Source organism: Vigna radiata, chromosome 7, assembly GCF_000741045.1.
Source record: "Vigna radiata var. radiata cultivar VC1973A chromosome 7, Vradiata_ver6, whole genome shotgun sequence".
Lineage (NCBI taxonomy): Eukaryota > Viridiplantae > Streptophyta > Magnoliopsida > Fabales > Fabaceae > Vigna > Vigna radiata.
Window position 1 is genome coordinate 2,951,741 of NC_028357.1, and position 27,416 is coordinate 2,979,156.

The 27,416-nt window shown below is 32.8% G+C and overlaps 5 protein-coding genes across 6 annotated transcripts; 2 read left to right on the top strand and 3 right to left on the bottom strand.

Annotated features, from left to right (window-relative positions):
* Window positions 1-634: 634 nt before the first annotated feature.
* Window positions 635-3,899, top strand: LOC106768313 (protein STRICTOSIDINE SYNTHASE-LIKE 5). The gene is made up of 4 exons (XM_014653385.2): window positions 635-1,211; window positions 2,521-2,828; window positions 3,176-3,305; window positions 3,553-3,899. Exons 1-4 carry the CDS (start codon window positions 813-815, stop codon window positions 3,826-3,828), a joined length of 1,113 nt encoding a protein of 370 aa, XP_014508871.1. The 5' UTR covers window positions 635-812; the 3' UTR covers window positions 3,829-3,899.
* Window positions 3,883-6,971, bottom strand: LOC106768311 (probable acyl-activating enzyme 2). The gene is made up of 2 exons (XM_014653383.2): window positions 6,525-6,971; window positions 3,883-5,461 (listed from the first exon to the last, which is right to left on the bottom strand). The coding sequence occupies exons 1-2, from the start codon at window positions 6,837-6,839 to the stop codon at window positions 3,998-4,000; spliced, it is 1,779 nt and encodes a 592-aa protein (XP_014508869.1). The 5' UTR covers window positions 6,840-6,971; the 3' UTR covers window positions 3,883-3,997.
* A 2,586-nt stretch (window positions 6,972-9,557) lies between these two features.
* On the bottom strand, window positions 9,558-13,899 carry LOC106768314 (isocitrate dehydrogenase [NAD] regulatory subunit 1, mitochondrial). 2 transcript variants are annotated; one of them, XM_014653388.2, is made up of 4 exons: window positions 13,241-13,899; window positions 12,193-12,420; window positions 10,659-10,737; window positions 9,558-10,209 (listed from the first exon to the last, which is right to left on the bottom strand). In XM_014653388.2, exons 1-4 carry the CDS (start codon window positions 13,748-13,750, stop codon window positions 9,935-9,937), a joined length of 1,092 nt encoding a protein of 363 aa, XP_014508874.1. In that variant the 5' UTR covers window positions 13,751-13,899; the 3' UTR covers window positions 9,558-9,934. The 2 variants fall into 2 exon arrangements, with proteins under 2 accessions (XP_014508874.1, XP_014508873.1); XM_014653387.2 differs by having other exon boundaries at window positions 12,193-12,432.
* An 8,727-nt stretch (window positions 13,900-22,626) lies between these two features.
* LOC106768315 (serine acetyltransferase 4) lies at window positions 22,627-25,107 on the top strand. The gene is made up of 9 exons (XM_014653389.2): window positions 22,627-22,963; window positions 23,158-23,355; window positions 23,470-23,529; window positions 23,862-23,957; window positions 24,057-24,081; window positions 24,243-24,337; window positions 24,409-24,575; window positions 24,667-24,740; window positions 24,827-25,107. Exons 1-9 carry the CDS (start codon window positions 22,727-22,729, stop codon window positions 24,832-24,834), a joined length of 960 nt encoding a protein of 319 aa, XP_014508875.1. The 5' UTR covers window positions 22,627-22,726; the 3' UTR covers window positions 24,835-25,107.
* A 601-nt stretch (window positions 25,108-25,708) lies between these two features.
* On the bottom strand, window positions 25,709-27,278 carry LOC106768312 (phosphoserine aminotransferase 2, chloroplastic). Its single transcript, XM_014653384.2, has one exon. The coding sequence runs from the start codon at window positions 27,177-27,179 to the stop codon at window positions 25,935-25,937; it is 1,245 nt and encodes a 414-aa protein (XP_014508870.1). The 5' UTR covers window positions 27,180-27,278; the 3' UTR covers window positions 25,709-25,934.
* Between the last annotated feature and the right edge of the window lie 138 nt (window positions 27,279-27,416).

Sequence of the window (27,416 nt, forward strand, 5' to 3'; positions counted from 1 at the left end):
ATGATGAGTGTGTTGGTCAATCCCAAAAGGGTATAAAATTTTAAAAAATCCACGATTTATGTATGTTTTTTATTTTCTTAATATTTTTTACTCATTTTTTCATACTTTACTATTTTATTTAAGATATCCATAGTACTTAGAAAATTCTGAAAAATTTTATGATGTATTTTTATATTGTATATTGGTTTTTTATTACTTTAGTGAAAGTAAATTATTCAAACACATTTTAAATTTTAAATTTAATTTAATACAAAATATATCTCAAAAATTTGTTTATCAGCTGTTAGAATCTACTATGTTTAGTCTTTATCAACCCATCCAATTTTAATAATCCATCTCACATTTAATATATTTCTATACTTATTTTTAAATAAAAACTTCTCAAGGTTATCAACAATTAAAAGGAATATTATATGAAAGTATAAAACATAATTTATTTTAAATTTAAAATATAATTCATAATTTAAAAATTACTTATCATAAATATAAATTTGAATGATATAAAAATAATGTCTTATATACTGCAATCGAAGCTGATAATAGTATAGTTTAAATTAGTGAGATTAATAGAATTAAAAGCAGTGTCTGTTTGTTTTTCATTTTTATATCGTTTGTGATAGATATTGATTCATACACGCCTCACCGAAAACGAACACAGACGTACCTGTCTGCAGTGTATATAGTAATCTCGATTTCGACTTTCAACGTTCCTATCCTCTGCAACAACACATGCTCCCAGTTGTATCCAACTTTCTCTTGACGTCACATACAATATTCCACTCTTTCTCTCTTCCAACCCTAAAACCTTTCCAATGTCCGACACAACCACCTCACGCTTTTATACGCCGTTAATCGCTATCGTTCTCCCTGTGGCTGTGGCTGCGATTCTCTTCCGGCTTGAACCCTTCGAACCGGCTTTGTTGCCGGTTCAGCTGGGCCAGTCCGTCGTGGTTGTTCCCGCACGTAACGACCACGCGCGAGTTGGATCTGAAGCTGTGGGCGAGGGACAAGTTGAGGGCCCCGAAGACTTGGCATACGACGCCGCATCACGTGTTGTCTACACTGGGTGTGAGGATGGGTGGATCAAGCGAGTCACGGTGAACGACTCGGCTGTTGAGTCGGTAGTTGAAAATTGGGTTAACACTGGAGGAAGGCCACTTGGGCTAACTTTGCTACACAACGGTGGCCTCATCGTTGCTGACGCGGGAAAGGTATTCAATTGTTAAAGAAAACACAAGAACTTGTTTTGATATCAGTTAGGATTATAGCTTCATTTTAATAATCTAGATGGAAGAGGGGTTTGATTAAAAAACATTCTCATTTTTTAAATAAACGAATTGTAATTTAACAACAATAAAAAAATGAAAAATATTTTTTTAATAACTTTTTTTTTAAAATTTTTTTTACAAGGTTTATTTCAAATAGTTTCTCCAATATTCTGATAGGTTTTTCTACGTAAGTAGAGAGATGCTTCTTCGTTTTCTTTTGTTTTTCATCAATCAATAACCCGAAAATCGCCTAGATGTTAAACATTTAATATTCGTTAACGATTTAGGGTGTACTTTATTTATAATTAATTTAGAAAAGACTACTAACCACTTTTTAAGAATTTTATAAGTATTAAAATGTATATGTACACATTGTTCTGGTTTTAGAAAAGACTACTAACCACTCACGTATGAATCAATAAATGGTTTAGGTTTATTAATTATTGATGTAATTAAACATGTGTTTTATTTGGTAAGATTTTTATTAAGAAAAATTAAAACTAAAGTAATTAACTTTAAATCTAGTTACTAAATATTTTAAATTAGAAAAAGGTAGAAAATTATGTTTAAATGTATCAATACTTACTCTGCTAAGAAAATAAGAGTATGGAATATTTTCGTTTCTTGAAATATGAAATTCAAGAACAAAGAAAATAACTTCTGGAGAGAAAAAAAGAAATATAATTTTTAATATATATTTTATTTTTTAAACACAACATTTCTTAAAAAAAATTTATAATGATTTTTGCTTAATTTAAAATTTATTTTAATTCGAATATATATTTTAAAAATTTATTTTTATCAAATTATTTTTTAAATGTATTAATATAAAAATAATTTTTAATTCCAAAATATTTAAACTTCAATTTTTATTGTTTTTTCTTTTCATATTCCTACCAAATCATTAGTGAGCTAGATGTAACCGACCTAATCATTAATGAGCTAAAGGTAACTGACCTAATCATAAAGACAAGGTAAGAAAAGAATATTTAAAAATAAAGGTTTATGTGATCACTTATTTTCGTTAGCTTTTTTTATGATATCTTTCTGTTAGACTTTTAGCTGTATTAAATGAATAAACTAGAGAAACAGTGTGACTGTTATTGATAATATAAGAAATACATTATTTTAGATGGTTATAAAGCAAGGTGAAAAAAATCTTTATTAATACAACGGAAAAGCTTAAACTCTGTTTTCAATTTACTGTCAATACAAATATCATTGAAAGAAGGAAATCCAACTAATGATGCAGGGATTGCTGAGAGTGTCAAGTGAAAAGGAGGTTGAGCTGCTGGTAGATGAGTATGAAGGCCTAAAATTCAAGTTAACAGATGGTGTTGATGTAGCAGAGGATGGTACTATTTATTTCACAGATGCATCACACAAATACCCTATGAATGGTTCTGTCTTCGACTTCTTGGAAGGGAAGCCTAATGGCAGATTCTTCAGCTATAATCCAGCAACAAAGAAGACAACCCTGCTTGCCCAAGACCTCTACTTTGCCAATGGTGTTGCAGTTTCACCTGATCAACAATTTGTGATCTTTTGTGAATCTCCCCTGTAAGTTTTCCTCAGCTTAAACTACCTTCAATTTCTGGTCTATTTACATTTCACATATTTGTTCAATTTTCATCTTTGTAATATACTATTAATTACGTAATTAGTCTATAAACATTTGACGTGGGTTTTTTCTGCAGCATCATATATAATTTCCCAGGACTGGAATAGTTCATAGAAAAAATAGTATATTTGGGTTTGTGTTGATTTGTAAACTGAGTAAAAGCTGATTCATATAATCAAATTTTGTTGAGATTTAGATGTTACGCCCAATTCGATAAGAAATATAGGAGTGAAAATTATAGTTGAAAAGTTTGTTTGCTTATTTGAAGCGCTGTTCTGTTGTGCAGGATGAAATGCAATAAATATTACTTAAAGGGGCCAAAAAAGGGGACCATAGAGAAGTTTTGTGACCTACCTGGCATGCCTGATAACATTCATTATGATGGAGAAGGACATTACTTGATTGCATTGATCACGGTACTGTATCCACCGGCTTCGTAACTAATCTTGACAGCAATCACTTGCCCACCAACTACCTTTCAATTTTTAAGGAAATGAAACTAATTATATTCAAAATTCTAGCTTTTGAAAGCCATAGATAGACATGGGAAATATGACTTGTGATGTGACACTACAACAAAACTATTATTTTCATAAAAATAAAAAGAAAGATGGATGTTTCTTGTCTTGTTTACTCATAAATGTTTTTGTGCATTACTGGCAGGCCCTTACTCCTGAACTGGATTTGGCATTCAGATATCCTTTCATTAGGAAGGTTGTAGCAATTGTAACAAAATATGCGTGGAATGTACCTATCTCGAAGAATGGAGGATTTGCAATCGTCGATTTAGACGGAAAACTAACTGCACATTATTATGATCCCAAGCTAGGATTGACCAGTGCAATTAAAATCGGGAATCATATATATGCTGGATCCATTTATTATCCATTTGTAACACGTTTTGATATTGAGAAATATCCTGCTCTCCCCACAGTTTGAACAAGAGAAAAAGTTTTCTGTAGTGAACAAGTTAGTGCCATAAAATGTGATGCATGTGAAAATTCCATTCATCTGTTATATGTTTTGTAATAAAAATGGAATTTCTTGCAGATCCTCTTCCCAATTTATTATTATTGTTACTATTCGCTTCATTATCTTGAACGTTTAACTACAATTTATCACAGCCATGGGATCTAGAAAGGCTGCCCAAAGCTTCGGCTTTCTTCCTCAGAACGTACTTCTGTATCTTCCCAGTTGAAGTTTTTGGAATGTCTTGAAAAACGACTGTTTTAGGAGCCATGTAATGCGGCAAATGCTCCCTGCAAAAGTTTATTATGGCTTCAGCATTTACATCAAAACCCTCTTTCAACTTCACAAAAGCACAAGGAGTTTGGCCCCAATGATCATCTGGCCTGGCAACAACTGCAGCTTCAAGAATTGCTGGATGACTATACAAAACGGTCTCTATCTCAACAGAGCTAATATTCTCTCCCCCAGAGATTATTATGTCCTTCAACCTGTCCTTGATTTCTATGTAACCATCAGAGTGTTTCACAGCTAGATCCCCACTACGAAACCACCCATCTTTGAAAGCTTCTTGCGTTGCTTTCAAATCTCTAAAATATCCACTCATCACTGTGTTCCCTCTAAACATTACCTCTCCCATTGTTTTTCCATCAGAGGGAACACCTTCCATTGAGACAGGATCTTTCACATCAATTTCCTCCAAAGCCACATGGGGCACCCCCTGCCTGGCTTTCATCTTTGATTTATCTTCGTGGGGCAACAAGTCCCACTCAGGTCTCCAAGCACAGAAAGTGCCTGGACCATACGTTTCTGTGAGGCCATACAGGTGAGACATGCTAAAGCCAATCTCCTCCATCTTGTCAAGGATCTGTGGCGGTGGAGGTGAACCTCCTGTCATCACCACCACTTTCTGATTGAGTGGTTTTCGGTCGGTCAATGAAGAGTTCACAATCATGTTCAGCACTGTTGGTGCTCCTCCCATGTGTGTCACCTTATGCTGAGCTATATTGTCAAAAATGGTTTTCGGAGAGACCTTCCTAACACAAATATTGATCCCAAATTGTGAAGCCACTCCCCAAGGTAAGCACCACCCATTGCAGTGGAACATTGGAACACTCCAAAGATAAACAGGAAAAAGGTCCATTCTGAAGAGTAGAACAGTTGCTAGAGAATTAAGATAAGCACCCCTGTGGCTGTAGACAACTCCTTTAGGCCTAGATGTAGTGCCTGAGGTGTAGTTTATACTTATAGGATCCAATTCACTATGGGGTGTCACTATGTCAAAACTACTGTGCCCATCTGCGAGAAGCCGCTCATACTCGTAACTAACTGATGTAATGTCAAATGTAGATGGACAATCTGAGTCGGTAACTAGAACTAAAATCGGCAATTCTCTATGTTTTTTGCCTAGCAAGTTCAGAGCTCCCCTAGCAACTTCAAGAAGTTGGTAGTCTACAAAAAGGACCTTTGCTTGTGAATGCTCCAGAAGGACTGAAACCATAGCTGCATCTAAGCGTGAGTTAAGGGTGCATAGAATGGCTCCAGCCATTGGAACAGCAAAATGTACCTCGTACATAGCAGGGACATTGGGTAATAAAGTGGCAACCTGTGTAGAAAAACATGGAATAGTATCAGAGATTCATTTACCTCGGGAAGTATCAAGACGCTTCCAGATATTTGTTCCCTGGCATCACAGGTTTCGTCAATGCAAATTAGAACTGTTAAAAGTGCAGAACATTTTGTAGAAACATATGAACATTGAAGTGCTGATGAAAGTTCAAGTAGCATTCACAAAATGGTGATATCTGAAAGCTGCATATAGTAACTTCAAAAGAAAATTGTTCCATATTAAATTCTAATAATGAAGCTTCACATCTCAAGCAAGCCTATTTCTTCAGCTCCCAACACTTCAGTTATATCCTCTGTCCATTTTTCAAACAAAGTTTTCATTTCAGTTCAAAACTTTCAGGTGTCGGATGTCAAGTAATCTTTCAAATTTCCACCGTAGTCACCTAATACGATGACCTCCATCTAAATATGGCATAATTATGTTTTTTATCCTTAAAATTATGACTTTCTTAAAAAAAAAAAAAACTTCTATTCTAATTTAATTTGTTTTAGCCCTTAGTTTTTGAGGAGTGACTAAAAATGCATTTCTTTTTCGACCTACACAGAATTAAAAAATCATAGGTTTGGTCCCTGGATAGTCAAACTAATTAGTAGTCCTAGCTTGGACCTCTTAACTCCGGCCACCGAAAGAAAGAAACAAATGGTTTATCCATACTACTCAACAGGTCTCCAATACGTTCGTTTCAATTTCCAAAATCTTCTTTTAGAATCATGAATTGTGTTGAAAAACAATCCCAGCCACATATCATCCTAGAACTGAAATCACATATCACAGCATAACATTCCTTAGTTATTTGTTATTTATATTTCTAAAACACTTGTTATGCGAATTTGTAACTAAAAAACAGCAGAAAACTAAACAGGTTCAAATATTCGAGATCAGAATAATAGAATAACAGAATATCAACAGTTAATTTTGTCATGAACCGATCCATTATCTTGTAAAAAATATTCCACAGTTCATTGGTTAAGAAACACGCAGACGCGTCACCTCAGTAAAACCAGAAGAAAGACAGAGTGTGAGCAAAGACTAAACTAACCACATCCCCGCGAGAAATTCCCAAATGGGTCAAAGCAGAAGCGAGTTTCAAACAGCGTTGATGGGTTTCACCCCAGTTATACTCCAGAGATCCATACACGACGGAGGTTCTGTCTCTGCAGACCTTGGCTGCTCGCTCTAGGAAGGTGATGGGAGACAAAGGAACAAAATTCGCAGAGCAACGAGAAAGACCCTCCATCGATTCCCACGAACCCGGATCATTGTCCTGCGAAAAGCTGCAAAATTTACGCGAATGACAGTGAGATAAGAAGACGCGAGGTGATCTGAAAAGTCTGATAGAACGAGTCCAGAACATGGTGACTTCGTTTTAAACTGTCAAGTCATTATGATGTCGAAGAAGAAGAGTTTACATACAAATAAACATCACAAGTACTTTGTATATGATTTCTAGTGTTTTGTTTTCTTTACAGTTTTTCTGGGGATATAGATACAACGTGTAGTTGTCATTGCAGCCACGTAATATATAGAGTAGTTTATTAGGAGGGTACTGACAAAACCAAAAACGAGGCTAACAGGATAATCATCAAAAAGAAAAAGATCACGTAATCCAGACTGCAAATCTCTACTGTATAATAATGTTTGTTTAATGATATAATATAATAAATATAAGGAAAATAATTATAAAAAATAAAAGATAAAATTATAATAAAATATTTATAACAACTATGTATCTATTTTTTTAAATTGTCTATAAAAATTATTCATCATTAATTTGTAGAAACCATGCCTTTTATTTTTTATTTTTAACAGATATACTTATAGTACCGAAGGAAATGATAGTTTAATTTTCACACTACAATGATTAAATAATTATTAGGTTAAATATGTTTCTCCACGTAAAATTTTAATACATTTTTATTTCAAAGTTTAACGTTGAATACTTCAAAATTCAATTACGTTAAAATTTTATTACATTTAACAGGTTATGGTGATTATATTTATTCAATTTCAACGCAAGCTTAAAATATCGTTTAGCAGTTAAAAAAGATTTAATTATTAAATTTACAAGTATTATTTTTAAAGGAAGACAAATTATATTAAATTTTGAGACGTACACACATTTTAATTTTACCTAGGAAATAAAAATTATTTAACCTAACAATTATTAACGTTTTTCATATTTATTTTAATAAATAAAACAGTTATTACTATTTTAAGTATAGAACACTAAGAAAACGTGTATACCAAACAAAAAGAAGGTATACCTTTTATTAACTAACGTAAATAGAAACAATTATTATATTTTTAAAGATAAAATTATACAAAAATTATGTAAACAAATAGTTTTGAAACTGTATTTTTACTAAGTGATATGGATTTTAGATTAAGTGTAAAATCATAAGAAAAGGTATACGAGATATAATTATAAAAGTGTTTGCTTATTAATATTATAAATCACGTGTAAGATATAAAGAAATGTACAAAAAAACAATTTTGAAAGTATATTGTCTTTATTAAGTAATTTTTATATATTTGTAATAAAATAGTAAGAAAATATATAAAAAAAAGTCTATTATTTTTATTAATATTATATCTTTATAATCTATTTGAATAAATAAAAGCAGTTACCACATTTTTAAGGATAAAATACTAAGAAAATGTGTATAAAAAAAATCATAGAACTGCACTCTCAATTAATTGTTATATATAAATAAAAAGTTAATTTTATATGTTGAAAGAGAAAGTAGCTGCTAGTACATAGGAAGAAGACTTAGGCCTTGTTCACTTGAGTGGATTTGGGAGAGAGTAATTGAGGGGATTTGAATATAAATTTTTTTGTTGTTTATTTGAATAGATTTAGAGGTGAGTGAGAGTAGATTTGGAAGTAAAATTTGTGAGAACTAGTGTAGGATTTAATTTATATGACAAATTAAAAAAATTTACTTCCAAATTCATTCTCACTTACCTCCAAATCTATTCAAATAAATAGCAAAAAATTTATCATCAAATTCTCTCAATTACTCTCCCTCAAATCCACTCAAGTAAATAAGGCCTTAATAAGAAGAAGAATCTTATTTTCCACGTTGTACTTAATTGAGCATGGTTCATGAACATGGTATGAAAAGAACCCACCACGCATTTTAAAATAAAAGTGATTAAAATATTATAATGGATTAAATATACTATATATAATATAGTGGTTTATTTTATTATCTAAATTAAGAGAATGCATTGATTTTTCTAGTAATTAAATGATAAACTAATAAAACAAATGTTGATACTAAATTAATACTTTTAACATAAAATTTAGGCAAAAATAAATAAACTAGCATTTACTTTTTCTTTTATCTTACATGAGTAAAATAAATAAATAAGCTACTAATACAATTTTTAATTTACATCAGGTAAATTATTTTTGGTTCATTACAAATTTTAATAGGATATACCCCTTAGATGTATAAGGATGATGATGATGATTTTCTTTTTAACGAGTTAATGAAATTCATTAACTCACTTATTCTGATGTCATCTCTAAGCATGGTTTGGATGACTTTGATTATGTAGAAATCTTTAATGGTGATGATGATTGAACTTCAAATGATGCTAGGTAAGACTTTTACTAGTCTCACACTACACCCAATACAATTAAAATCTTTTTCATTTTTGTAGACAATAGAACAATTACAAATTTCCAAAAACAATTCAATAATAATAAGTAGAAGAACAATTATAAAACAACATTGTCACTACGTACCCAATCAGATGCAAAAAACATAATAATAAAAGAGGTTTATAATGATGATTATGATCAAAATCGTGGTTATAAACTCAATTAAAAATTAAAAAATAATAATAAATTGACATATAATAGTCTTGGTTAGAACTGTCATTAAAAGTGATAGCTTTTTTATATAAATAATAGAAATAAATTTATGTACATTATTTATCAACCTTTAAAATTGTGTAAGACTAAACACACGTAAATAATAACAAATAAAACATATAATAAAAGAAACTTAGATCAAAATATTTAGTTTATTAGATACTCAATTAAAAAATAATCAGGGCCCAAAATATGAACGGGTACTCAGAAATCACAGACTTGTTTAAACTTTTCAAACATTAGTCCAATAAGATTGATAGAACCATTCAGAGAACAAGACTGTAAATAAAACAAAGACAACAATCATGAGGAACAATTTGTCTTCCTAATCAGAAGTATAAAATAATTGCTAGGTCGTAAAATAGCGCCAAATCAAGGCCTTTAAATAGGAGGGAAACAATTATCACTCTACAAATTCTTGAGGTAAAAAAAGAATTACACCTTTTTCTGTATGGCATAAACTTTATTCAGGACAAAATTTGCTATTTCCCAGTTGATGGGAGCAAAAAAATGATGGCAAAATTAGTTAGAAAAGAATATACGAGGCTGATTTCATTTGGGAAATCTCAATCTAAAGCATCTATGACTGCATCCACAACCTCTTGGGTGGTGCTTGACCCTCCAAGATCCTCTGTTCGGTATTTTCCCTCCAGAATGACACTTGCCACTGCAGTTTCCAAACGGTCAGCAAAAGCTGGAAACTGAAGATGCCTAAGCATCATAGCTGACGAGAGAAGAATTGCCACTGGATTAGCAATCTTTTGCTCTAATATTTGTTCACTACCAACATTTCCTGCTGAAGCACCTTGCTCAAACACAGCGTGCTCGGCTCCAACATTACCTGCAAAAGTCATATTTGAGGACAAGAGAATTATTTTTCACAGTAACTATGTACTCACTACAAAACTCAAAACACCAATCATCTTGACCTTACCTACTACCATCACAGACACTAAAATCACCATTTCATTCATATCACCATTACCAAGTGTGCCTCTGTCATCTATAATATTATTCCATAAAATCTACTTCCACATTGACACAAGTCCTATTTGATCGAAGAATCTAATGCATTAAGATGCACATTTATTTGCAAAGTTTTACAATGTGTAAAATCGCTCCCCAGATGCATCTTGAACATAAACAAATAAACTCGGACTGGTCTTTTCAAGTTCTAAGCATTATTCTAACAATCGAGAATAACAGTTAGCAACAAGCAGGAGGTATTTTAAAAGGAGATTATCAGGCGAGAGCAGTGAAGCTAAATACAGTAGTAACTAACAACCGTACCTCCTGGCATAACTCCAGTACCTCCAGCAATGCCTGCTGCAGTATTTGCAATTAAATTTCCATAAAGATTTGGGGTAACCTAGCAAGAGGAAATAGAACAAAGTGAACTTCAGAAACATTTCTATTACATATCAGAAATAAGTTACGATCAGTGTTTTGCAAGACAGAACCATCAAAACCTGAGGTTAATGAGCAACCGTTTGCAAAGATAGATTCTCACTTACACACCAACAGATAAGAAAGGAAAATGTTAACTATCCCTTCAAATTAAACAACAGAACTAACACATCTACCCAGATATATGTTTGGATGGACACTTGCACCCCTCATTGTCCTTAAAATTGTTACTATATATGTTAAATTTTTATTTTTCACCGCAAAATTTATATATTGATTCCACTGTCTAGTTATATATTAATATTAGAAGTGTATAAATCTATATACTATATGATAATAATATTTATTATGTATTATTTTTTAAACTGTCCTGGCCCCTTTCCTACAAAACTCATCCATCACATCACAGATTATGAAACCATTTCTTATCCCAAATCCTTGCTCTATGATAGCTAGTTTATCATACTAATCTTCTTACATAAACATGTTAGCAAAGATGCTGTCTATATTTCCAAGATAATGTGGTGAGCACTAATCTCTCTCTTTCTTACCACTGCTAACAAATTTAGAAGAAAACAACAGTAAAATTTGGAAACGTCACAATCCCTTTTTTATTCCTTAATTATTTATCCTTAAAATATTCTCTCACTTGACCAACAACGATAAGCCTATAGCAAAAATGAAACATGCTTTATCCTCAACTATACTTTTGTTACAAATTTTCACCCTCTTTTGTGCAAATACTCATTTCTCAACTAATTTCTCTTGTGCATGTTAGTAATTTATGCACACATAAATAAGGAAAAGCCAACCAATTTACTAAAGAATATCCCTAATAAGATATGTACAGTATCGGATCGGCCATTGACCTGACCGTCAACCATTGGTTAGACATCTTTATGGACAATCCTTGCAACTGTGTGGCCGGGAGATGAGACCAAATGGTCAATCTATAAGGAAATTAGTCCTGATATTAAATAATTTAAAATAAAGTGTGATTACTATTAGTTGGATTGTTACTAATAAAAAATCTATTCTGAAATTTATAAATACAGATTTAAGATAAAGAGATAAATGATTGTATTTACTACATATTTAATATCTAAACAGTTAAACGTGAACTGACTTTGGCATTAAAATATCTTTTGTGGATGCTCTGCGAAGAGTACAGGATGAACGGTCACTACGGAATAATTTGAACTATCATATGGAGATTTGTAGATTTCAACCCTACACCCGAAATAGGCTAACAAAACAAATAATTGTTTTTTCACCAATAATCTGATGACACTAATGTTTCAACAAACTTGCAAAACAAAAACGTGAACATATATGCTTTCACTTGACAAATACATTAGACAAAATTACAGAAGTGCATAATTAGCTGCAATGCAGGATTTATTATAAATAGACATACCATGACATCAAACTGTTCAGGCTTTGAAACAAGCTGCATGCAGCAGTTATCCACAATAATTTCATTATACTTGATTCCAGGGTAATTTGTGGCAACCTCTCGACAAGATTCCAAAAATAAACCATCTGCAAGCTTCATAATATTTGCTTTGTGCACAGCAGTCACCGTCTTTCTGTTGTTCAGATAAGCATACTCGAATGCATATTTAGCAATACGCTCTGAACAGAACTTCGTAATTACCTAGCAAAATATTAGGATTGGGTGAACCACAAACAAACCCACCATGCATCACGATAGGACTGAAGGTCATAACTTCAGGATTTGGTAAACTAATTTCAGAAAACAATATATATTTTTCTTTCTTTCAAAAGCTCACTCAATAAAAGTGATTATTGGTCTAAAACAAACAAACTGATTCATACACACTAACTTTTATAGAATAATAGTTTCTACATTAAATATCGCAGGAAACAGTATTAATAACAACTATTTCTCAAAAACAATAACAATCGTCCTAAAGCTAATCACTTAAATTTATCAATGACCCTTACCTCAAAAAAGTTAAAAAAAAAAAAATAATTTCCACATGATAATAAACACCTACTCAACTAATAATATCACAAAATATAATCTATTACAGAGAATATGTCTCAGTTTAGATAGATAAAGGGGGACAAATTTCTACCCTAGAAAATTCTCTATATATTTAGAAGAGCAATTCTAGCTTGTATCCCAGTAGATTCTTAGTACTGCTTGAGAAAGTTTCCACAAAAATACTAACAGAAACAAGACAAAAATATATATTTTAGTTTATGAAAAAAATGTATTTGACACCTCTCAAATTTCTCCCTGCCTCCTCACTTTTTACTCTTCAGCAATAAACATCTACTTTCTTTAAAAAAATATTACACTCATCACTGTTTAAAGACATTATAAAGAGTTCTCTATACAATAAAAAAAAAAAAAAAACAGGATTGTCTTGGCATGTCGTGTAATTCATTCCAAAGAAATAAATGGATAACGCATGTGAAAGTGAGATGAGGCCAACCTTAAGGCTTTCGACGACGCCGGGAATGACCTCGTGTTCGAGGCCGGAGTACTCGCCTTCGGTGTTCTCCCTGATGACGACGATGTCGACGTTATTGTGGCGCGTGGTCAAGCCTGGGAGGTTGAAGCAGTTGACGAGGGAGGCGAAGAGATCGAGCTCCTTCCTGAGTTGCACGTTGAGGGAACTGACGCCGCCACCTACGGGGGTGATGAGGCCTCCCTTGAGACACACCTGGTTCTTCCGAATCGACTCTAACACTTCCTGCGGCACCGACTTCATGTTCCCGTGGACCTCGAACTTCTCAAAGTAAACCGGCGCGTGCATCGCCTCCATCACCTGCTCCACCGCGCCCGTCACCATCGGCCCAATTCCGTCGCCCGGAATGAGTGTCACCGGCCTCGGCGTGCCGTCGCCAGGGCGGTGCATGTAGGTGACGGATCGGGTGGTGATCCGGCTGGGCGAGGAGCGCGAGAGAAGGTCCTTGAGGAACGGCAGTGATCTTCTGGCCATTGCGTTGCGTTACGTTGCGTTTTGAAAAGGAAAAACAAAATGGATTCTGTATGGAAGGAACGTAATTGGAGAGAATATGAAATTTTGGAAGAATGACGAAAAGTCGAAGATGGGAAGGACCGAAATTGTAGTGGCTGCCTACTGAGAATTTGACTTTACTTTTTCTTCATTTTTTTATATTCTTTTTTTCTAAATCATACCAATACTTAATAAAGGCAACTTTATTTTACCTTCCAATTTTTAAATGCAAAAAACTAATTTAATTTAATCTTAATAGTTTATATATATCTCTGAACTATTTCTTGACAACTCTTATATACTCCTATTAAATATTCATACACAATTATAATTAATTTCTCACCATCTTAATAATATTGTTTTGTTGCAATAAAAACAAGAATGTTAATTGTTTTGTCCATTACAGTAATCATTTGTGATTCGGCAACTTTATGCTGTTTAGATTGATGTGTCAAGTCAGCTTTCTGAATAGATTGCAACCTTTTGGTGTTGGGCCAACAATTTGGTCGGTTTTAAAAAAAGTTGTAAATTTTCTGTTTTCACTTCACATGGGTTAGATGAGATTAAAAAAATTGCAATGGATAAATTTAACATTGTGTTCTTATCTTTTTAGAATATTATCCTAAGAATAATTTCATATGACTTATATTAAGCTTGGAATCGATTCTAAAATTTATTACGTGATTTCATGAATGTAGGGGAATTGGTTCTGTTGTGCATTGAATTGATTCACATGCTCCTTATTTTGTTTTTAAAAGAAACTATGTTTGGTGTATAGAAACTATGAAGTGTTGGGAGTGGCTATACCAATGGAAAAGGATCAAATTTTGGTGTACTTGTCACATATATTCATTACTTTCCATCTTTTTTATTTGTAATCTTTGGGTTAGTAGGTTCTTTAACTATTCATCCACATTTTTTTTAAGAAATAATTAAAACTAATCGAAAAATCATTTTATATTATTTTTAACAAGAATAATTGTGTAATCTTCTTTTTATATTTATTAAAAAAAAATTATCTACTCAATCAAATCATTACAAACTTTTACAATTTTTACATTTAAATTTATTTATTTTAATCTCTAAATCTCTTAAAAAAAACAACACAGATTTTATTTTCAAATTTATCAAAATTAATCAATTCATTCTTCTCTAGATCCATTCATTCTCAAACTTTATCGTTGGAAAATGAATTTAGGAAAGTAGATTTAAGGAGAAAGAATGGTAAAAGTGAAATTGTGTAGATTAAGGGGAAAATGATGAGAAATGAAGGAACTTAAGATGAAAGGTTATCAAATTTAGTAAATTATATGCTTAGTTTGATAGATTAAAAAAATGTTTTAAATGATAAAAATTAAAGATTACCATGTTCATAAAGATAGATTAAAATAAATTTTAATTATTGTAAATTATATTAGAATGGAATGTTAGTAATTATTTAAAGTAAAAAAAATAAAATTAATCCATTTATATTAAACTAAAGTAGGGTTGGTATTAATAAAGTTTGAAAAAAATATTAATGATTTGTCTAAATGAAAATAAGTAATAATTTGAATTCAAATCCTTTAATAAAATGTAAAATATAAAGATAAGATAGTAAGATAATTTATTTTAATAAAAATAAAATCAATGAATTAAAAAACAAATATATATGTAACATCCCAATAAATATTGGTTGAAAACTATAATTATTTTAAGGAGCTAACAAAAACAATAATAGAGAACAGTGGAGAATAAGAAAGCAAGAAGAAGGAAATGTAAAATATCACATAGAATTTGAATCTATACAAGAACAGAATGTACAAATATAGACCGAACGGTCAAGGTTTAACATAATATCAAACGGTACTACAAAAAAAGAGTTATACCGAATAGTTTTACAAAACAGTAAATATATCGAACGGTTAACTATACAATAACCTCATCCACTATTCTATTGACCAGAGGGTCCTACAATATTCTCAGGCTGATCATTCTGCAAGGCGTCCTCCAAAGAATCTTCAACCCCCTCTGCTCACATTCATAGAATGATTATTGCAGCGAAGAGAATGACCGAACAACAAATACAGAATGACAACACAGACATGACAGAAAAATAAGGGTAAGCTTATTTAATTCAATTAATCCAAACTCACATACATTTAAACATCACAGTGGTATGATCAAAAACAATATTCAAATCATGCAATCATCATGCAAGTATAGAAATCAAAAACCGAACGCTTAAACTATGATAACCGACCACTTTAGACTCTATCCGGACTGTATGAACAGTGTAGCTCGACGTTTATAGCACCCGGTGTGGTGTAGTAACTGACATTCACTCATCAGCTGTCACCCAAGGTTAGTCCCAAAACGACCATCTGATCTTATGATTGTGGACCTCCTGCCATTCCCACACATGAATTACCCTCCTCTACATGAGAAGGCGTCATCACGGAATATCAGGAACAAAATGACAGCAGAGTCTGACCACGTTCATACTTTACCAATCATCACCCATAATGAGACATTCCTCCTTAGAATTCTCTTACATAATCATATAACCAAATTCAACTGAATACACACTATCACATTCAGAAGCAATAGATAATTTAGGGAGATGACCGAACGGCCAAACAACTGGGTAACTTTAGGGAGACCGAATACTATTTAAGGTCGAATATATAAAAACTTAGTTTGAGAAGGAGGTCTAAAATTTAATAATAGTACCTTAGACTGAGTATGGGTGCTTAGACCGAACACTTTATAACTTAAACCAAGTACTTTACAACTTTGGCCAAATGATTTATTATAAAAGAAATTTTGTTCAAGAAACCGAGTGCCAGTACAAGACCGAACACTCTCTGGAAATCAAGTGTCAGTATAAGACCGAACACTCTCCAAGGAAAATATTATTAATATAAAACCGAGTACTCCAAGGATTAAGTGCTAGTATAAGACTGAGTACTTTAATTGACCGGAATGCTAGTCTATGACCGAGCACTTCAAAACCGAGTATCTCTTTAAGACCGAGCACTCGATCTATGACCGATTACTTAAGTGACCAAACGTTTTAAACAGATGATATATGTATATATTGTAAAATCACAAAAGAAATTTTCATAACTCGTTGGGAATGACTTAGACTAAACAAAGTAGTGAGAAAATCAATATAAGTTTTTATAAGACCGATCGGTCATGAACTGATTCCCTACAAAGAGAATTCAGTCAAGACCGAACGTATTGGGAAAAACCGAACGGTCCTAATGACTCTCGATTATAGTTACAGAATTTTACTAAGTTTTCAACTTAACCCTATATCTATTTTTCAATCATCAACACGTTCAAACAGACATGCAGTATCACAAAATCAACCAATTCATACATGTAAAATCATTCCAGCATACCATATCCAAGTGCAGAAATCATAATTAAATTACAAGTTTCCCTTGCCTCTAATTCCAGCTAGCTTCTAAGTCCTTTACAACAACTACTTCTATGGCTTTCAAAATCTAAAGTTTGATCGGTGAAAGGCATCCACCATGCATCAAATACACAAAATGGATTCAGAGAATGAATTAACAAACACATGCAAGCATGAAAAGGTTCTTGCATGCAAGGAAGACAAGGAACTTCAAAAGACATAATTACTTACCGGTTCAAATGGAAATCTGATCGGTGCAAATGAAAGATCTTGCCACCGGGAAGATTAATCTGAAAGTGGTTTGATGATCGAAGAAGGAAAAGGGTGAAAAAACTTAGAGAGAAGTTGCAGCAGCTCTAGAGAGAAAGAGGAGAAATGGAGGTTCTGGAAGATGAAGAGGAAGGGTTGCATGCAGAAAGTAACACCAAATTTAAAATCCCACTTTAAATATAGCTCCCAAAAACCGAACAGTCTACTCCCTACTACCTGACTTCCAATTTATGGAAACTCACATCCTCTCTGTTGCAGGGAATTTAATGTACTGGACACCTTACTCCAACTAACCTAAGGAATTAAAATAGAACGTGACACTTGTCTCCCACTATCATTTATAAAATGCGATTTCTTTAAGGTATATATATCTGAATATATATATATATATATATATATATATATATATATATATATATATATTTAAAATAAGAAATCAATGATTTTTATTAATAAATATATATGTTATAGAAAATAAATAAATAATGATATTTTGGTTTACTCCAAAACTTTTTTTTTCCTCTTTATTTAATGCACACGAAGACAAAGGAAAAGAAAATAATCAGATACAGGTTCATCTCATTCCTCCCTTTGTGTGACACCATCACTTCCTGTCCAAGTTAAATTGAGTTTGGTGGGTTTAAGAATCCATTAATTTGTGTAAGGAATAAAAGAAATTCAAAATTCATATTTGCTTCATGGGATGGGATGAGATTATTTCTATATTATTATAAAGCAAACTAGTAACTTTAATACCATGTTAACAAAGATTATTCAGTAACAATATATATATATATATATATATATATATATATATATATACCTTTCTAAAAAAATCAATTAATGAAATTATTATATTAAGTTCCACCCAATTATCTTTAAATTTTGCTATAATATTTGAGACGTGAGAAATTGTCACTGCCATTATTGATATGGGATCTTTGCCTACAACAAAAAAATTAAACCAAAATTTAGATATTTTAGGGTTTAATTGATAAAAATTATTTAAGTTATTATATTTCTTTAACCCTGGTTTATCTTAACTAATTGAGATTAACTTGTCAATATTTTTTAATGTAAATATTTTTTAATAATTAGTGGCACATTTTACACTTCTTAAACTTTTCTCATATTATTATTATTATCTAATATTTGAGTTTTGATTTAGGCAGGGTAACTTTCTTATAGAAAAAAGAAAATAAAAATAATAATTAAATTAGTCGAAATAGAAATTAAAAAAATAATTATAACTTACGAACAATTTCATTTTAGTGTATTAAAACATTTATTTTTTGTTACTTTAATCGAAGTAAAATTTATAAGAAAATTATTCAAATAAAATCTTACTTTTTGTTTTCTTATATCAAGTCACCTAATTTTGAACGAAAATATACTTTTATCTTCTTTCTCTATTTTAGCTCGTTTGCTAAACAATTAAAATCCAATTTAATCTCCCAAACATGAACAAATTATCAATTTATTATTCAAGGCTTGATCCTTAATGATATATAAATTAAAATGATTTTGACGTTAAAAGGAGGACCATTTTAATGTAAAACAACACTTTTAGTATGCTTTTATATATCAAAAGTAATCTGTTTGAAGAATTTGATTGGTAACTTCAAACTGATGTCTAAAAACTCGTGAAGATCAAGTAAAGCCTGTATCTGGTCATTTTAAAAATTAACAAATTGTACATTTGTTATTAATTTGACTAATAATGATGTAAAATGGATCAAATGATTTAAGTAACTTTTATAAAATATTATATACTAAATAACTTGTAAATTTTGTGAATGCAACCTTTGAATTATATATCAAATTTTACTGAAGTGAACAAATAATGAAATAACTTATATTTTTAGAATATTTTAAAAAAGTACATGCCATGTGAATTACGATTGGTATAAATATCATATTAAATAGTTTTAGATTAATATAAAATTTTACATCCGTGACATCCCAATTATATTATAAAGATATATAATATAATAAAGGCATCACCATGAATAATACTAGAAAGCAATTAAGAGTAATAGGATTACAGTCATCATTAAACAATACAATTTGGAAACTTGGAGTACTAGAGTTTCTCCCTTAAAATACAAAGAGTTTAAAACTTAGGACATGACAAAGTTTCTTCAAAATATCCTAGGATAAGATAATTAAAGCCTAGAGGACTAGGCAGCAACATTTCCTTCCCCATCAAGAGTTGTTTCCAAAGTATCTCCTCGCCATCTGCTCTCATCCAAGTGGATGATCATCGCAAGGGAAACAAACGCAAACATGGCACAAACACAAGCAATTGCAAGGACGAGCTAATTATATAAAAAGCATACAATTAAGAGCATGTACATACAAGATATTAATTTAAAGCAAACAATATAAAACATTCATCATATCATGTTAAATACTAGACTTCACTCGTCCGGACTTTAGAATGATAGTCGAGTTATGGCGGGTCATGCACTCGTGGTGGATTGTGATACTTAGGCTCCACCGCCTTGGGCTCCCCCGCCCTGCCACACTCACGAGGTTAGTCTGTTCCGTGCCCTGGAGCATGATGGAAGCCTCCAAGACTAAGACCTCCTGCTACTCCTCATCACATGGTTCAGTCCTCTCTACGTGAGAAGAAAGACCATTGGAGCGTCAGGAAGACCCCCAAGACTAAGCTCCTACTTTCATTCTAAAACACTAAGAATCTCACCAAGAGATTCTGCACAGATGGAACTTAGTTTACCACTTGAATCATACTTTCATCACTTTGTAATCATATACTTTTTGTCACAATCAACATATACATAATCTCAACAATACCTTACTCACCAATCACAAATTATAAAAATAATTACTCCCTAATTTAATCTAAGTTAATCAATACCATAATCTTTTACAATTTATTTTCAATGCCTAAACCCTGTACAAATATAAAACCCTATTTCTTTCAGCTATATTATAATAATTATATTAAACTATACTTTTATCATAAATTTTCTATTAGACCATTGCAGAAACATTTTTAATTTATATTACACCAACATTCATATTATAACATTATATTATACGAACCTATTATTATATATAAAACTATATTATATTAATAAAATATAATAACATACGTACTGTTGTATAATATTAATATAATTTATATATGTTACTAATTTTTTTTATATGTAACTATATTATATTAATATAATTCATTAACCTACGTAATTATACCTATATTATATTAAACTAATATATATATATATATATATATACACACGTAACACCATATATATAATCTATACATTAATAATATAATATATTATGATACGAATTACCTCAAAATAACTTACAATGCTCCCTTAATTATGAAATTGCTTGCTAAATTATTCATCATCACAGAATGTTTGCTCCCAACCTCATGTCACTACCCAATTGGTCACCGGAGAGGGTTCAGATGACTGAGCGCATCAGACTCACCTTCAGCGCTAGCACATATGACTAGTCACAACTGACTGGACCAGGCCAGGGCTGCTCTATGATCAGGGATGTGCCAACTCAGGTTCTTAAGTCCCCTCTATCCTACCAATAAAGAAAGACTCTCAACCAGTTTTAATTAATTTATTTAAGTTACTTAAACTAGTATGTTGTGCTCTAAACCTCAAACGCCCATTTTTTATGTTTTACCCCCTTTCACAATACTCTAAAACAGTACTTGTACTCTTATTTAATACCCATATACATGCTATCAGAGAGCCCTTACTCCAAATCCTCCAACCATATCAATTTCAACCAAAACAGCTTAATTTCAACATAGACAATTCATATATATCAAATTCACATGCACTATTTGAATATTGGTTTAATAGTCAATTTTGTCTCTAGTTTCGTTGACAAATCTCAATTTAGTCTCTCGTTTTAAAAGTGTTTGAAATGGGTCCTCACTTTCAAAATTTTGAGTCAAATTAGTCCCTTTTGTTAAAGGGAAACAAATGGTCTTAAGAGTTTAATGATTTAGCATAAGAGATATTATTTTGCTGGACAGTTTCAATTTGGGCATCCAGTAAAATTAAAATTTGCTGGACAGTTTCACAATCACACCAGTTCAAATTCAACATGCATATATTTTATAAAATAAATTCCAAAAAAAAAAAAATCAGCTCCCCTTACTTGGAAATTTCACACCTCTATACCAAAGCTTGATTCTACAGTACCCCGGGTCACACTCCACACCCTACAGATCACAGAACGGTGATCAAGAATAGTTCTTAGAGCTACCGTTGAACAAAGATTGGAAGGACAGAAACGAAAGACACATGCATCAACAGAACTGTTGCATGCTCAAAACCCTAGAGGCCTAAGGAAAGGGAGAAACGACTTACCGGCGAAATAACGAGAACCCAATCGATTCAAGTCGAAGCTCTCGACTCCTGGAACGCATGGATGCCACCTGAACGAAAATGCATCTGTTCAGTTTGAAGATTCGGTAGGGAGAAGGCAAAGAAATAAAGGCTTAAGTAGTTCTAGAGAGAGAGTGTGTTCTTAGGAAAATGAACTCAACTTTGCTTCTTTTTTTTTTTTTTTTTTAAGTTCAGTAAAATATAAAATTGTTGTTCCTTTTTAATAAAGACCCCCCTCTTTTTAACTTAATTCTTCTTTCACCCCATCCCTTTTTATTATATAAATATATTTATAAAACAAGGTCCTTACACTATCTAAGTGAATTAAACTTTTATTTTAATAATGAATTATTAAAACAAAAATTCCAATCGAAATAAATGAAGTAATATTTAATAAAAGGTTACTTTTTTTTTTTTGTTTTATAGCTGTTTTGTTGGTTGGGTTGACGTGTGATTTTCTCTATGGTAGCATTTTGGTTCTATAGGAAATTTATATTCTGAAGGGACAAAGAAGCAAAAACAGCCACCTCGTAATGTAGAAGAGGCAGCGAAGCATCCAATGAGACAAGACTTGAAGATTTGTGGAAGACAAGTGTACTTCTTTTTTTCTTTACTGATTATTCGTTTATTAAGTAATTGTTGAGTACGAAATTATAATGATTACTGGTTATTTTCTATTGCCTAAACAACAAACATAAGGGTAAGATGTATAAACACACCAAAAAGAAGAAGCTAAAGGTGTCAATTTGAGAGTAAATTATTATTATATCCAATGTTTCTGATAGCAAACACAACTCCACTATTCTACAGCTATAATAGTAACGGCTGCATAGATAGCACACTTGCCCAATAGTAGCCACCTAAGAACACACCACTTTCATTTTTCTCTCAATAACTATGGCTCATCTGAGCCACAAGACCTTGAATTATCTTCCTGAAACTCTGTCTGAACATGAAGCTGAGGAAGCCCAACCTGATAGTGTTGGTTCCTTTTCGTTTTGGCCTCCTCATTTGGAGAAAGTTTTCCCCGTTTATGCCATGGGAATTCCCAACCCTGTCTTGGATTCTTCACTTCAAAATTCAGATTGTTTTGATCCTATCTGGGATGATGTCAGAAAAGAAGCACAGTTAGAGGTGCCCATCATTTTTTTCCCTCACCTTCTTTGGTTGCTGTTGTTGTTTGTTCTGTTTTTTCCCTTTAATCATAAGCTGTGTTTAATTATATGATGAAATATGAACTTAGGTGCTTCATTTCCAATATTTTGATAGCTGGAGAACATTTACATGTTTGATATATAGCTTAATGATATACCTTTATTTGGGTGCAGGCAGAAAGGGAGCCAATTTTAAGTAGCTTCTTCTATGCCACTATTCTGTCTCATGATTGCTTGGAGCAAGCATTAGCTTTTGCTTTGGCCAACCGACTCCAAAAGCCTACTCTTTTGGCCACGCAGCTGATGGATATATTTTCTACTGTGATGAAGCATGATAAAGGTATCCAACATTCGATTCGCTTGGATATTCAGGTAACTGATGTTCTCTATGTGTAGGAGTAGTACATGAAGTTCACTTTCTATCACTTTGGAATTTGCATTTTACAATGATCTGATTTGATTCATCTCGGAATTTTTTTCTTATAGGCATTTAAAGATCGCGATCCTGCTTGTTTGTCATATTGCTCAGCACTTTTATATATGAAGGTAAAACATTTAATTGATTCACATCTCAATCTAACTACTAGAAATTAAGTGCAAACATTCTGATGATGCCATACTTTTGTCTCATTGGTCGTGTATAAATAAATTTATGCAAAGGAATGTTACATTTTTTACATTCTATGTACTTTGCTACGAGGAGGGTGCTATTGGTTAATGTTTCTGAATCATGTATTGGTACTAACTTGTTCATTATGCTGAAGCATTTGATTGAATATTATGGTGCTTTTGTGTAACATTCAGAGCATTTTCTTCTATAATTTGTGCCCTTCCCTCGATATTTTTCCCTTTCGTTCATAGGATTTATTCTCTGACAGGGTTATCAGTCTTTGCAAGTACATCGAGTAGCTCATGCTTTGTGGGGCCAGGGTCGCAAAGTTTTAGCCTTAGCTTTGCAAAGTCGAGTTAGTGAGGTAGTGTCTGCACTTGGTAAAAAAAAAAGGAGAAAACTTCATAAGGGTATTTCATACTACAGTTGCTGATGATCCAACCCCTTATTTTCTCCACTGCAGGTTTTTGGAGTTGATATACATCCAGGTATGTTAGGTTGATGTTTGCATGCAAACGAGGAATACTTTAGTATAGTAAGAATGAAGTGAATAACGAATTTCCTTGATAGAATAACCAGTTTCATCTTTATATTTTCCATCTGTTACATTCATCGTTCAAGTGGTTACTTCCAACCGTTTCATTTATAGCTGCGAAAATTGGGAATGGAATTTTAGTAGATCATGGGACAGGTGTTGTTATTGGTGAAACTGCTATAATTGGAAACAGAGTTTCACTGATGCAAGTGAGTGATGTTTCATAATGTCTTGTATGATAGTTTTGGATAATTCTTTTCTCAAATTCAGTTTTTGGCAGGGTGTAACTTTGGGTGGCACTGGAAAGGAAACAGGTGATCGGCATCCCAAAGTTGCTGAAGGTGTGCTCATTGGAGCTCATGCAACTATACTTGGGAATTTACAAGTTGGTGAATGTGTGATGATAGCTGCTGGTTCCGTTGTGTTACAAGATGTTCCTCCTCACAGGTAAGTTTAGATGAACTTTTAACAATGTGTTGTACTTGCAATTTCCACTAAGTTATGCTATGTAATAAAGGGAATGTTTCTTGTGTTGAAGCATTGTGGCTGGTGTACCAGCAAAGGTTATTGGAAGAGTACGTGAGCATTATCCATCCTTGAACATGCAGCAAGGTAAGCAATAACCACTGGGAATTCTTTCTGGTTTTTGTTACAAAGTAGGTTAAAATATTAATTTTGACCCACTTTGAAATGAATAGACAGATGAGAATAAGCATCTATCAGAGAAGTTCCTTTATCAACTACCTAGAAAAGATGGAACGGCAGAAAAGGACTGAAAGTGCTGAGAAAAATAATGGAGACAAATGAAAATGCAAATACAAATAATGGACTGAAGTTCACCCTCTTAATAAATTTCAACCAAGAAAAAAGTGTATGATGTTTGAACTCTCAAACTCACCTATAAGTATATGTTTCAGAGAATAATTGATAGAATAATCGAATGAGTTATGTATATGTTTCATCAGTTGTAAACAAAATATTTCAATTACCTTCAATAATAAAAAATTATTAAACATTAATGATCCTTTTAGTTGATTAATGTTATTTTTTTATCAAAATTTATAAAAAAAAATCAATTACTAGTAACAAAGTTTTTTTTTTCTATTAGTATTGTGCCACATTATTTTCTATTAATGGTGACTACAATTATTTAGATTAACATTATTTTAGGTTATTTTTACAATATATTTTTTTTATTGAAGTTTTCTTTTTATCAACTATTTTTATGTATGAGTTATTAACGTTGTGTGGGAATAATAAGTCATTACTTAAAGGAATTGAATTAGGAATGTGCACTAAAAAATCAATAAATTTAAGGTATTAATTATGTGAAAGAATTTTCTTGCTGCAGGAACCGCTCATCTTAAACTAATTTGTTAACATCTCCTAAACCGTGTCTACGATCAATATTTTGGTACAAGGTAATATTTCTAAAATTCAATTTCCTATATTTAGTATATTTCTAAAATAAAATTCACTAATAACTATTAACTATATTATTAACTATATTAGAATATATGTGGGTGTATTACTATGATATTCGTACTAGTTTTATTAACAAATGAGCGGTTCCTGCAGCAAGAAAATAATTATAACTACTTTTGATTAACCAGAATTCATTCCATGGACTGATAGAAGCTCACAACAGAGGATTATAATTTATTAATAAGTACGAACCTAAACCTAAACCAGGACCAAAATTATCCTCTGGAAAATATCAAAGTGCACGTGAAAATTCTACGTAGTACCCGCCAACATAAAACGAAGCGACAAACCAAAACTGCTAGGAACAAAAAGCATCCTCCTCTAATCGTGTCTGGCTTGGAAGTCCTCCATGAAAGCGACCAATTTCTGAATTCCAGCCAAAGGCATGGCATTGTAAATAGAAGCCCTCATGCCACCAACAGATCTATGTCCCTTCAGCTGAACCATGTTCTCTTTTTCAGCCTCCTTGATAAACTCTCCCTCAAGCTCTGACTTCTCTAACGTGAAGGGCACATTCATCAATGATCTCACATCCTTCTCCACCGGACACTTATAAAATCCCTTGCTCCCATCAATTGCATTATATAATATCTCAGCTTTCTTCTTATTCTTCTTCTCAACCTCCTTCAACCCACCCTGCTCCAACAGCTCCTCAAACACCAACCCGCACATGTAAATGCCATAGCAAGGAGGAGTGTTGTACAGAGACCCGTTCTCAACATGAATCTTGTAATCAAGCATCACAGGAGTAATACCCTGCGCATGCCCAATCAGATCATCCCTCACTATCACAATTGTCACACCAGAGGGGCCCACATTCTTCTGGGCACCAGCATATATGACACCAAACCTTGACACATCGACAGGCTTGGAACAGAAATTTGAAGACATATCAGCAACAAGAACACCATCGCGGTTCTCTGGAGATGGGTAGTCCTTGTATTCAACCCCATGAATAGTCTCATTTGCACAAATGTGCAAATACTTAGCTTTTGGGTTCTGCTCTAAACTCCTAACATCTGGAATCGTTGTGTATTTTCCAGATTTCCCAGACCAAATCACACTGGGTTTGCAGTATTTCTGGGCCTCCTTGAATGCCTTATCGCTCCACGACCCAGTGACAACGTAATCGACGGGGTCGTCAGGGGTGCAGAGGTTGAGCGGCACGGCTGCGAACTGGGTGGTGGCGCCGCCCTGGAGGAACAAGACGGAAAAGCCCAGCGGGATTTCCAGGAGGGTGTGTAGATGTTCCTCGGCCTTTTCGAGTATGAACATGAAATCCTTGCCACGGTGGCTCATCTCCATGACGCTCATGCCGGATTCTTCATAGAGGTAGAGCTCGGACTGGGCGCGTCGAAGTACGGTCTCGGGCAGGGTGGCGGGACCGGCGGCGAAGTTGAAGACGCGGTCTTGGGCCTGGGCCGGCGTAGATGCGCATTGGATGGGCCTGAAAGTGCGCGAAGAGGGGAGGGAAAGGGTGGCGGTGGTGTGGATACGGTAGTTGGAGAGAAAGCGTTTACGGTTTGGGTGAAGAAGGTGTGAGTGAGGTGAAGTTGAGATCGACATGGTGTGTTTCTGCGAGAAAGAAGAAGAAAAAAGGGAAATGAAATCAGAACTGATTAACTTTTGCAGAAATTTTCTTTTTATATCTTGGAGGTGTTTGTTTTGGCAAAGATATAGTTATTTCGTATATATTGGTATATTTTATTTTTAATATAATAATTTTAATTATGTTAATTTTATTTAAAATTTATTAATATATTTTATCTTTAGTAATTATTTCGGTATGAGTTTGTATGATTT